Here is a 12,233-nt window from a genome sequence, read left to right as displayed (position 1 = left end):
TATTTCATAGTCCAGTGCTGACTGTGAAGCAGTCTCTCTTATATGTGTACACATTGGACTTGCCCGGACAAAATAAAATCCATCTACAGAATATTTTCCCTAATTTTGATTCTATTGGCCTTTCCAATACATCCTTTTAACAAGCTAACCCTTCCAGATAATTAGTCCATATGGGACTATTGCTCCAAAAAATCCAATTGTATTGTGAATACACTGTCTTGGATCCAGAAAGAATAGTTTCATTGATTTATATATCAGTCACAGGAGACCAGTAAGAACACAACTTTGAAAGAGGCGTCAATGAAGGCCTCTTTGTGTTGATGGAGCCAAGAACAGCTTTTTAAAAGGAACAGATGTAGTATTTACAAGAGTTAGAGGTATTAGGCAACAGGGGAAGCAGGTTCTATTTAGTCTCCTGAAACAATGTTGAAAAGTACTGAATAGTGGGAGGATGTAACTGCTACAAAATGTTCACATCCAAACAGACCAGGGAGATGGGTTCTGCTCAGATCAAGCAATGGCAAGATATAAAAATTTGCACCCAGCTCTCCATTCTAAGCATCTGTCTGTTCTGCTCAGTGAAGCTGAGTTCCAAATGACTGCCTTCACTCCCATTCTACATAACAGTTAATCTTATCCTAATATGCGAGGGCTGCTCCAAAAGTAATGCCTCCTATTTTGTTTCTTTTCTTTTTCTTAATGTTGGCCCACAATGTCAGAGGCAGACATTAGTGCTATGGCGGTAGAGACTGAACCTTCCCACCAATATTCTATTACATTTACTTGCAGCAGCAGCAGCAAAATGGCATCTGACGTGGAAGTGCAGATTAAGCAAAGGTGTGGAACTGAATTCCTCCATGAGGAAAAAAAATTGCACTCATTGACATTCATAGACTCTTGCTGAACATTTATGGAGACCAAGCAATGTGTGTGAGCACAGTGAGGCAAGGGGTGGTGTGTTTCTGCAGTGGTGACATTGGGTCACCTCCAGAGGTGCAGATTTTCAGAAACGTGGCATGCAGGCGCTTGTTCATTGCTGTCACAAGTCTATAGCTAATGGTGGTGGCTATGTTGAAAGACAGTGTTTTGTAGCTGAGAATTTTTTCTATCAAATAGTGTTGTTGTGCTCTGTTAATCTGTTGTAGTTTCCATGGAAATAAAGAGAAAGCATAGCTTTTGGCTTAGCCTACATAGCTTAGATTCTGAGATGAAACTGCATTAAAGGCAACTAATGATTATTCTAGCTAGATACTTGGTGTTGCACAATATCCTTAATTTTAAAGGAGACATTCATACTGAAACACAGTGCAAACCAGTCCACACTTAAACCAGAGGGCATCATTTATTTCTTAGTGGGAAGACAGACATTTTTAAGGGAAGAATAATTGAGAAATGTTTTCATCTTGTTCACATTTTATGGCACCACCAGTGGCATACATAAATATTGTACAATTCTACTCCACAGATTTGGGAGTCGGTTATTCTGGAGCCATTTAAGAAACATGGCATAGAAGTCACAAAGCATCTGAGAATAAAATATTTCAACAGATAAATATGTTTGATTTCTTTTTCTGGAAAAACACTTTTAACGTTCAATTATATTACAAAAATATTTCCTGTATTTTGCCCCTCTGGTGAAACAAACTTAATCTTAACAAAACATTGCAATCTGTCATAAAATTTTTCAAGCACTTAAACTTTTCCTATTTTTTGAACACTGTAATGAATACTATTCTCATGCATAAATATATTAGGAACAGGCTAATGACAGCAGTTTCATAAATCAAACACCTCTGCAGGTCTAGTAAAGATTATGCTACCAATAATACAGGACAGAGCCTGAAATGCTTAAAATGTGTAGAGAGATTTCAGATTTGACAGTTCATACATTCAGGTGCTCAGTGTCCCTAGATGATCTGCAGCACAATTAGCATTTAAAGTAGTGTCTGTTCTTTCCCAGATCATGATTGATCATGCAGTACAATGCTGAATTTGTGAGAACATTTTGAAAGGAAAAGGTTGGCAGAAAATAACAAGGAGCTGAATTCACTGCACAAGGAGAAACTGAATGATGAAGAAACAAGTTTTCAACCAAGCCTTCTTACCTGACATGGCAGAAAAGGGAATACAAAGATTGACTGACCATGTAAATAACTTTTGGATAAATGTGCTCTTACTTCACGCTTGCTCAAGTGAGAAAATCCCGATTTCAAGCATGGGTGGTGAATCTCTAATGTTTCAGAATTATAAAAGTTTGAATGAGAATGAAGAGCATTCTAAAAAATCTTTTTTCTTGAGAAGGCCAATTCATGTTTGCACTGCCTATGCTAAATCCCAGACCATCCTTCCATGATCTTCTAGTGGGTTAAACAAAATGTAGATTTCTATCCCTTCTCTAGGGGCACGAATCTTTGCATTACTTTTGAATAATCCAGATGATTCCAATTACTCATTATTGCCTCTGAAAAAACTCTCCTAAGTCAAAACATCTTTTCATTCAAAGTTTCCTTCTAAAAACAATTACTAAATGAACAACATGCAGCACCTGAGTTCTTTAGAAACAGGAGTTTTCAGATAGGTAGATGTCTTAATCCCAAATCCCTTCCCAACACTCAGCTGGTACTATAACAAGGCTTTATTACAGGTGAACTATGAAACAGCCTTTCAGTGGTGAACATATATACACACACACACATATATACATACAAATGGAGAAATATTGTCTTTTGTTTTTTAAAGAGCCATTTTCAAAAAAGATATTTGAAGAACATTTGTGGAATCTATGCATAAAGGGAAGCCAAAGGACTTTCATTATATAGTTGGTGAAGTCAGTGACTAGGAACTACAAGTTCATTAGTTCTATTTCACCACCTTTGTTTATTGGCCTGAAAAGAAATCAGCTTCTCAGACTTAAAGAACGTATACAAAAACTCCTACTTTATTTAACTTTTTTGGCATTGATCTGATGTAAAAGTCCGGTATCAGAGGCATTTCTATCTTTACATTTGGTTCTTCGTATTTTAAGAGAATATTTAGAATTTTTCCTATTTGTTAATAATCTGCATACAAACAATACTGTATCTAATGTTAAAAAAAAAAAAAAAAAGAAAGAAAGATAGAAAATACTTTGAGAAAAATAAATTTACAGGACAAAGAATTGTCCATTTCTGGTCTAGGTCACTAGTGAATTCATACTAAGACTTTCTACTGTCTATCCTGCAAGAAACAGAAGATATCAGGAGGGAATACCTCTCTTATTATCTGCCAACATACAACATAATTAAACCTTTAATGTGGCTGGCTATTATCTCCAGGCTTCTCCCATATTCTGAAGGTTTTTGCCAGTGGCAACTCAAAGCACTGAAAGTAGAATAACTCCTGCCATGAACTGCTGTGTGGAAGATACTCTCTGTCTGGGTTGATTAGCTTGTATCCATTTATTTGTGAAATAGTACAGGTGCCTAAAGCTAGCATACACTTCAGCTCCTTACAATTCCACTTTGGAAAATGAAGAACACAATCTCTGCTTTACAGAATTTTATCTCAGTACTGACGTAACATCAGTGTCATAGTATTAAACATGATAGTCAAAAGTTGTTGCTCTACACAATTAAAATTGTTTTCATGTATCTTATGGACATAATTTTGCTCATTTATAGCAAACTAATTAAAAATTTACAGCAAAACACATGCCGCCCCCTATAGGATACATACCATATCACAGCAGAAATTAGCAAACCAGTACGTTTTGTAACCCAGGCCAGTGATGTGTTGCAACCGTTTTGTACCAGATACTCTGTCTTTCACTATGGCACTGCCAATGGATGCGGTGAAGATGGAGAAACCCAGCATGATACAGAGTGCTACCCCACACTGACGAACATTTTCCATTCTAGGATACAAAGCAATGGTGTGATGAAAATACAGTGCAAAAAAACCCATCATTCTCAAACCCAACTCTACCAAAACATCACTACACATTAGGATCTTAATCCTGTTTGCAACGACCATGTTTCTACATTGTCAACATTTCATTAGAGAACAGGCTCAAGATAATGTGTTGAGTGACAAAACTATACACGAGTCACAGAACACAGCCTGTGTTTTAATAATAAAGTGGAGATTTTGCAAATATTTCAACCTTTACAGAGTATTGAAATTAGGAACAATAGTTTACTTAACCTGTCTGAAAATGTTAGAATACACTCAAAACACTGTGTAAAGTGCAGTCAGGGTAAATCCAATATTTTTCTCTAGAAAGCAATGCACCCTTATTTGATGCAATCAGTGGACAAGCGTAAACAGAAAACTATAGAAAATGCTTCACTCAGTAGAAATGAGTTGAATCCATCAGGTTATACCTATTTCATGCAACAAATAAGCTTATTAAATTAACAGCTTCAGTTCTCTATTCATTGCAGCTATTATGTATTTTTAAAGAGTTTGCTCACATTTTGTCCTCATCCAGCAAGGCTCCTCCGTATGGTTGGCTGTAGAGTGTGATCCCTGAAAGAAGAAAGTTATGAAAAATAAATGCTTCATGAATACTTTAAGTTCTAGAGTACACAGCATTTGGAAATTCACGACAGTTCATTTCCTTTTTGATTTACAATGATACAAGCAGTCCTGAAAAAATTCAGGTGAAGCATCAAAGTATAAACAAAACTTACGAAAACCTGTATTGAAAGAAAAAGAAAGAAGCAAAGCAGGATGAAATGAGGAGCAGGACAAAGAACAGAAAGAAAGTGAACTGCAGCCATCACCCTTTGACAGAAAAAGGAGGTTGCTCTTCCATTTAAACTCTCACCTTGCAAAATCTTCATTGTCCTTAGAAGAAAGGTGGCTTCAAAGCAGCAAAGTGTGCTTGCTATATTTTCTGCTACCTCTCTTCGGCTATCATGGTGAACTGATTCTGGACCTGCAACTTACAATTTCACTGACCAGAACCAGGATTCAGTTCTACATTACCTCTCCTTTATTTACAAATTACAAAAAAACAAAGACATAATATTTTGCAGGTATCCTTTTCTTATGCTTTACTCAATAATAGTGGGAATTTTCATCTCCCTAAACTGTTTAAAACACAAAATTAAGCTTATAAATTAAATTGAAGACTTGCTGTATGTAATCCAGAAAAGACATCAACATAATTATGACTGACATAAAACTTAGTTGCTCTCCCTCACTAATCCTTGTTCTGTTTTCTGATAAACTATCACCTGAATATTTAGGACAGCTGTGAAATCATACTACAATCTATTTGCTTCTCTTTTCTTCCTTTTGCTGTAAAAATGATAATTTTCAATATAACAACATTCAAATAAATTGCCTTAAAATATTGTGAAATTTATTTTTTTTCTATTCTCCAGCTTAACTACTGGTCTAAACAAAATATCATTTCTAAAGCAAAACAGTAGAATGTGTAAAACATTTTTACTCAAGAAAAGTAAACTGAACTAGTGCTGGAAACTGGCCAGGCTCTTGGCAAAAAGTTAAAATGTGACATTCTTAAATAATATCATATAGCTCTCTTTTCAGTTGTATTTCAGATTCATAAACTAAAATTAGTTTCTATTTGATTGTACATCTCTTGTCTGTGCCAGAATGAGTAATGTGGGGAGAGATTGAGGGAAATTTTTACTAGTTTTGAGCTGAATCAGTGTCTTGAACACTGGCCTCATCCATCTTATTCCCATCATTAGCAAAAGATCACTGTTTGCACCTATAAGGGACCCTTTTCTCTATGAAATCTCATTATAAGAGATGAATGAAAAGGCTAAATACTTAATTAACAACAGAAAGAGCTCAATCATCAAGCTGTCAAACCAAATACTGTATCCCGTTGAATAATTTCCAGAGTCTGGATCTAATAAATAAACATAAGTACTAGTTGCTTTTCTGCACTCTGAACTGCAGAAGTAGGTTCAACAATGTCATGTATCACTGCAGGATCTGTTCTACAAAAGAGAATGCTGTACTATAAATACAACCAGAAATTCTTAAAAAATATTGGATGAAAATGTCTTTAAAATAAATGTATGTATTTCTTTATTAAAAGTAAACTAACAAAAACTTTAGCATACCTTTATAATTCATCTCTTCCTAAATTTCTCCTCCTATCCACCTAGACTCTTTCTTTACATATCTCTCTGTCCCTGCATAGCTATTAGCATAATGTAGAATGTGCTTATTGATGCTTTCTTGCCTTTTCGTGCTTTCTTATTATGTAAAGCTGCTGTAATGGTGCTCATTAAGTTGAAAACTAAACATCATCTTCAAGATCTTAAATTAAAAAAAAAAAAGACAAATAAACCAAGAAGTTCCAAATGACAAAATTCCTTTGAACAGACGTACTGATGATTACATGATGATTATATTTTATTTTAAGAATTTTATTTCTAAGCATTTGGGTAAAAATTTTACCAGCACCCAGTATTCACTGGGGAATTCAACAGTGAAATGATTCAGCTCTAGTTTTGTCTGTATATTTACATAAATTTCTAAATATAAAATGATTACTCTCACATTGATAGCTTGCCATTAAACTCTCCTGGCTTAAATGTAACCAGAAATTTTTCAATTGCCTTAAAACATCTTTTGTCTTTGTTCTTGGCACATCTTTGGTCACATTATTTTTACAGTGACAGTTTAGATTTCTTCATAGGCACAAGCTAAAAACTGCAATAAGTACTCGTTCCAATCTTTTCAAAACCCTGCATAAGCAATTTGAAGCAATAAAAAACGAGACCATGGACATTCTTAAACTATATCAGGGTTTTAATGCTATATTCAAAGAGTAAGTAAACACCATAATGTTAAAGTTTTTTTTAGACCTTTAAACCTCCAATATAAAAAGGAATTTCTTGAGAAATGAGACACACTATTTCCTTGTCCACATTAAGGTGCAGAAATCACCTCAAAGTAAGAAACATGACTGCATGCTTGTAAACTAATATTTTTATGTTTATAATTCCAAAAAGAAATAAAGATTTCAGTCCCAATGCACCACAGACTACATGTACAACACAGATAACTAAAAAATGTTGTTGTTGTTCAATTTATTTGTTCATTCATTTTAAGGTAAAAGTCTCAGTTGCTATCTCTTGTATTGCTCAGTGAAAGACTTAACTTTACACAATTGAGAAAAAATTATTATTTTTATCAGTTCTTCAATCCGCATTAGTTAGCAAAAAATAGGTGAGTGTATAATGCTTTGGAAGTCTTTTCTCTATGCTTGCTAAATAGAACGTGCTATATAGACATGCAAAAGAGACAGGAGACATTTTTAGAAACTGTCCATTCACAACAAAAGTAAGCACTGACTTAACTCTTGGTCATTATCTTAGTGTCATATTTCCTACTTTCCACAACCAAAAGGTTGGAAAATGACATCTTACTGGTTAAAAACTAAAATAAACAGAAGATTTTAAAATACGGTTTTGAAATTAAAAAAATGAACAAACAAACAACAAAAACGCCACAATCATGAAGCCAGTACAAAATAAAATGTTTTGTTAGCAGTTATATAACCGGAGAAACTGAACGCGACAGTTGTTGATAATTTACACAAATTTTTGCTTGACAACTCCCTCACTGAAAACAGCTTAATGATGGGTGTCAAATATGAGTGCTCCCATGCCCACTCGAAAACCTATACAGACTTTTAGCATCTACAACAACCTGCAGTTGGAGCTTCACAGTTGGGGGCCTTGAATTTACATTTGAAATGCCACTAGGAGCTTCACGCTACAGACTCTTTCCACAGTAGAAGAGTCAATAAGGAATTTCATTGTAACCTCTTCAACTTCCTCATGATGTCCCCCTACCTCACTCCCTTTTAAAGTAAAAATTCATATTTCTTTCTTACATTGTTCACAATTAAATTAATTTTAGACTCTAACATGTTGAAAGACATCCTTCAGCTGGTGAAATGAATTCTTCCTAAATTTTATATGTATTAAGACATTCTCTAGAATAAACTTCAATCCTTTCCTATTTTGGATAGGACAGTTTACAGGCAAAAGGAAAACACATCCATTACAGATGCTTGAAATGATAATTATCTTAGCTGTTGTAGGAAAAATCCTCATCAATTTCCATTCAGGAGTTGAACAACTCAACACTTCTCTTCATATTAATATCTATTGACAGTCTGCAAACCCAACCTCTGGAACTTCTATTTCAAATCTAAACCACCGACCACCTGTCAGTAAAGAAAGTCAATATGCAATTTGACATAATCTTAGCGACTTGAAATGTTTTCTTCCAGTGGGTATAAGAAGATGAGGCACTGGTAATCCATTCCATCTTGCCTTGGTGCGACTTTTCAGGTAATCACACATTCCAAAATCTGTGGTTTTACAGTAAGAATCAGAGAATCACATAACTGTAGAAGTTGGAAGGGAATTCTAGAGAGTTCAACACTTCTGCTAAAGCAGGGTGCCTACAGCAGGTTGTACAGGTAGGTGTCCAGACAGGACTTGAATATCTCCAGAGAATGAGACTCCACAACATTTGCTTTATTTAGAACTTTTTTGGGGGAGGAAATAGAACTAGTCTAGATACAGTCCTTATGTAGATTGTAGCTTAGAATGCATAACTTTTCATTTCATTTTGAATGTTCCAGAAACGAAGACAGTAAGAGAAAGAATGAGATGGACAGAGATACGGACGAGGAAGTACTTCTTCAGCATAAGCTGAAGAGATCTAGGGAATAAGTCTTGAAGGTCTTCAAGTTTATATATGATCTCTGTAGGCTAATCAGAGCTATCCTTATATGTATGATATGTAATTCTGTGTAGTGTTCTGTGTTTATCTGAGTATGTCACCTGACACTCCTTTCAAAATGGCTCTTTATTTTGTGCAGCATACTGAGCCTTGAGCACATAAATCAGTATGGGTCTATATAACTAATCCTAGGTTTCCTTATTGTAATAATTTTAGTTCAGAGTATAAAAAAATAAATTACAGTAAAACAGTGCACATAAAAAACTAGAGTTAAGCTATATATGTTTTTTACAAGCTCATCTTTTTGGACATTTAAAACTTGTGATAAAACTTATTTGTATAAATTGAAACATTACTATATACTGAAAACCACAACTTTCGTTTTATGAAGAATTTCTGAGGCAACACCTCAATAATTATTTAAATTTTATGGTTGGCCCACTAACCAGACAGGTGTAAGAAAGTTAAATGATATTTCACAGGTTCTTTTGAAAATAAGGGTTAAAAATACAATGTGAGAATAGAATCAGAATGTACAGTTACTTTCCACTGAAATTCAGATGAAATTAGGTCTCCTGATCCCTTCAGTTCTTTTGAAGAACTAAATTCATAATAAATGAAAATACTGCATGAACCTTACAATGAGCCCTAGCATGAAAGGTATTTTAAAAACGACAATGACTTCTATTGAAGTACTGAGATAGGGCAGCTGTGTCATACAAGATCATTCTATACTGATTGATTTTTGTTCTTTCAGTAATTATATAAGAACTTTCTTTTTAACTACTGCACTTTACAGACATCATTACTGATGAATATCACTCATCTTTTCTTAATATAGTCTTACCTTAAGATGCAGATAGTATTCCTTCCCTGTGTAGTCTAGCACGCTTAATGTATTTTGAGGGAACATTATACAATTAAATGTGAAAAATAACATCTCTATTTGATCAGAATGTTTATCTCAAGTTTAAGCTAAGTATGTTGCCTTTTAAACTTTTATTCCTCTTACTTCATCATTTCATTTGTTATTTACTCCTGATTGTATTATCTCATTCTAGCAATGCAGCATTTCCAAAAGAGGTGTAACAACATAGAAACTGGCGGATGATGGATTGGCCACGAACCAGCAGTATGCCCAGGTAGCCAAGAATGCCAGTGGGATCCTGGGGTGCACTAAAAGGACAGCAGCCAGCAGGTCAAGACAGGTGATCCTGCCCCTCTGCTCTGTGCTGGTGAGGCTTCACCTGGAGTACTGCATCCAGATGCGGAGACCTCAGTACAGGAGAGACATAGATCCAGAGGAGGGCCACAAAAACAATCCAAGGGATGGAACACCACTCCTATGGAGATGGTGAGAGAGCTGGTGAGGCGCTGGAACATGTTGCTCAGAGAGATGGTGGATGCCTCATCCCTGGAGACTTTCAAGGCGAGGTTTGGAGCAAGCTCTGGGCAACCTGATCTAGCTGAGGATGTCCCTATTCATTGCAAGGGAGGTGGACTAGATGACCTTTAAAGGTCCCTTCCAATTCTAAGGATTCTATGATTCTATGATTCCAAAGCTAGATATAGCTATCCACACGGTACTGAAGATGAGACATTTTCTTATAATAATTATTTCTAAATTGCTACTCCAAAATAGACATCCAATCTGTTAGTTATGACAAATCACAACATTTGGATACAGTTTCCTCCCTCGAAGTCTCATACAAAAGCCTTGACACTTCTAAGCTTGTGTTCCTCATGACTGAAGGAAATCTCCTTATCACTAAAATCTATCACAGACGGATTGGTTCTGCTCTCTTATGTAAACTACTAGGCTGCAATCCCCTGTAATTAAAGCAGGCAGAACTACTCACACTATCTGTGATGACTTCCCTCCTCCCAGAGACTTGGCAAATCTTAGATTAAATTCATACTCAGGAAATAACTGCTAAGTGGAGTGGTTCTCAGTACTTAAAAGAGCTTTTAAAGTAAGCTGTTGACCTCTTTCAAGGTTGTTTCAGTATCATAACAGTTTCTGCTCCCTGCATGCATTGTAATGATCTATCCTATTGAAGTAATTCTTGCAGCAAAGCAAGATATTTTTTGTTGAAAGAAGGAAAGACTGCGTCCTCAAACTCTCTTTTCAAGGATCAAATAATTTTTATGTCACTTAGAAGTAAGCACTGGCTCTGTTGACAGGAAGAAGCTACTCTATAAAAAAATATGTCGTCAGTGCAAGTCAGTATTATAAAGCTGCACATCTGCAGCATCCTAACAAGCTCCTTCAGAGCAGTTTTTAATAATATTGTAAAATGACTGTTGTATATAAAAAGATTTTTCAAGTGAGGAAAAAAATCTAATTGTGCAGATCTCAGTCTAGAAATACGGTATATAGTCTTCTGACAACTAATCTACATATAATTAAATATAACCATTTTAATGAGAAAAGCATAGGAAACATTCTTGATCTCCATATAATCTGCTGACAGTCCAATGTTTCAGGAACTATTTTATCACGGTTTTTGTGTCATGCAGCAAACACAACACTATCACAATCCTTAGGATAACTATGACATTCTTCAATTCTAATCCAGATGGTAAATTCCCAAATCTCCACAAACAGATACAAAAGTAAGGGTACTTAAATGTTTAAGTTACTGAATGGGATGTGTAGTGCTACAGGAAAAAAAAAATCAGTATCAACAGTATTTATATACTGCAAGATAACTTGATTAAAAATTATTTTTTATTAAAAGTTCTCATTAAAATACATTATTTCACTTAAACCTAAACTTTCTTCAGAAATATATTAGCCTTTTTTTTTTTTTTTTTTTTTTTTCCTCATAATCCATTTAGAAAAAAATAAAACTCTGGCCATACTTAAAGCTAACTTTTTTTTTTTTTACCTGCCATTTTGAAAACATTTCCTATTTAATTTCTACTTTATATCACCCAAGATTCCCTTTCTTTTTCACTAATTTTCCTCTTCTTTATTATAAACATGAAGGCACATAAGATCAAACCAATACAAAAATCTTTCCCTCTTTTCTCCTGTGCTTAAAAAGGACAGAAACCCAACTTGAAAGTCTCCAAATTGAAATTAAAAAATAAAATTCCTTTATTTTCATATGAAAAGTGAAATACATACATCAACGTGAATGCCAGATATGAAAAATAATACTGCCTTCTCTAGGAAAAGTCAGTAAGAAAAGAAAAATGCTTTAGGTGGACAATACACTGGTGGAAAAAAGTAATGGAAGATCTGAGCATCATTTCACATTTATACACTTAAAAAGTGTTCATAAGCTATTTTTCAAATTAATTCCTCTTTAGCAGAACCTCAAGAATGAAAGGAACCAGAATGAACAGTATTTAGTCTGAACTAACAAACTCAGATTTCAGTGTACTAAGAATTCGCTACGTTACACTGCAGTGTGAATTTAATAGATGCACTGGGTTTACTTTAAGTATTTACTTAAGGAGTAAAGTAATAAATAAGTTATAATTTCATATTCTTGCAC

At 34.7% G+C, this 12,233-nt stretch overlaps 1 protein-coding gene across 1 annotated transcript in view; it reads right to left on the bottom strand.

Moving 5' to 3' along the window:
- ABCA13 (ATP binding cassette subfamily A member 13) overlaps positions 1-12,233 on the bottom strand; it is a 196,859-nt gene that overhangs the window by 70,931 nt on the left and 113,695 nt on the right. The window contains exons 48-49 of the mRNA XM_085219910.1: positions 4,452-4,506; positions 3,715-3,892 (exon numbers count right to left, since the gene is read on the bottom strand). Of these exons, the coding sequence (XP_085076036.1) occupies positions 3,715-3,892; positions 4,452-4,506 (233 nt within the window). The remainder of the gene's footprint in view (positions 1-3,714; positions 3,893-4,451; positions 4,507-12,233) is intronic.

The sequence above is a fragment of the Meleagris gallopavo genome, chromosome 3 (assembly GCF_905368555.1).
Source record: "Meleagris gallopavo chromosome 3, MGAL_WU_HG_1.1, whole genome shotgun sequence".
In the NCBI taxonomy this organism is placed as follows: Eukaryota; Metazoa; Chordata; class Aves; order Galliformes; family Phasianidae; genus Meleagris; species Meleagris gallopavo.
This window is presented reverse-complemented; position numbering and strand designations above follow the sequence as displayed.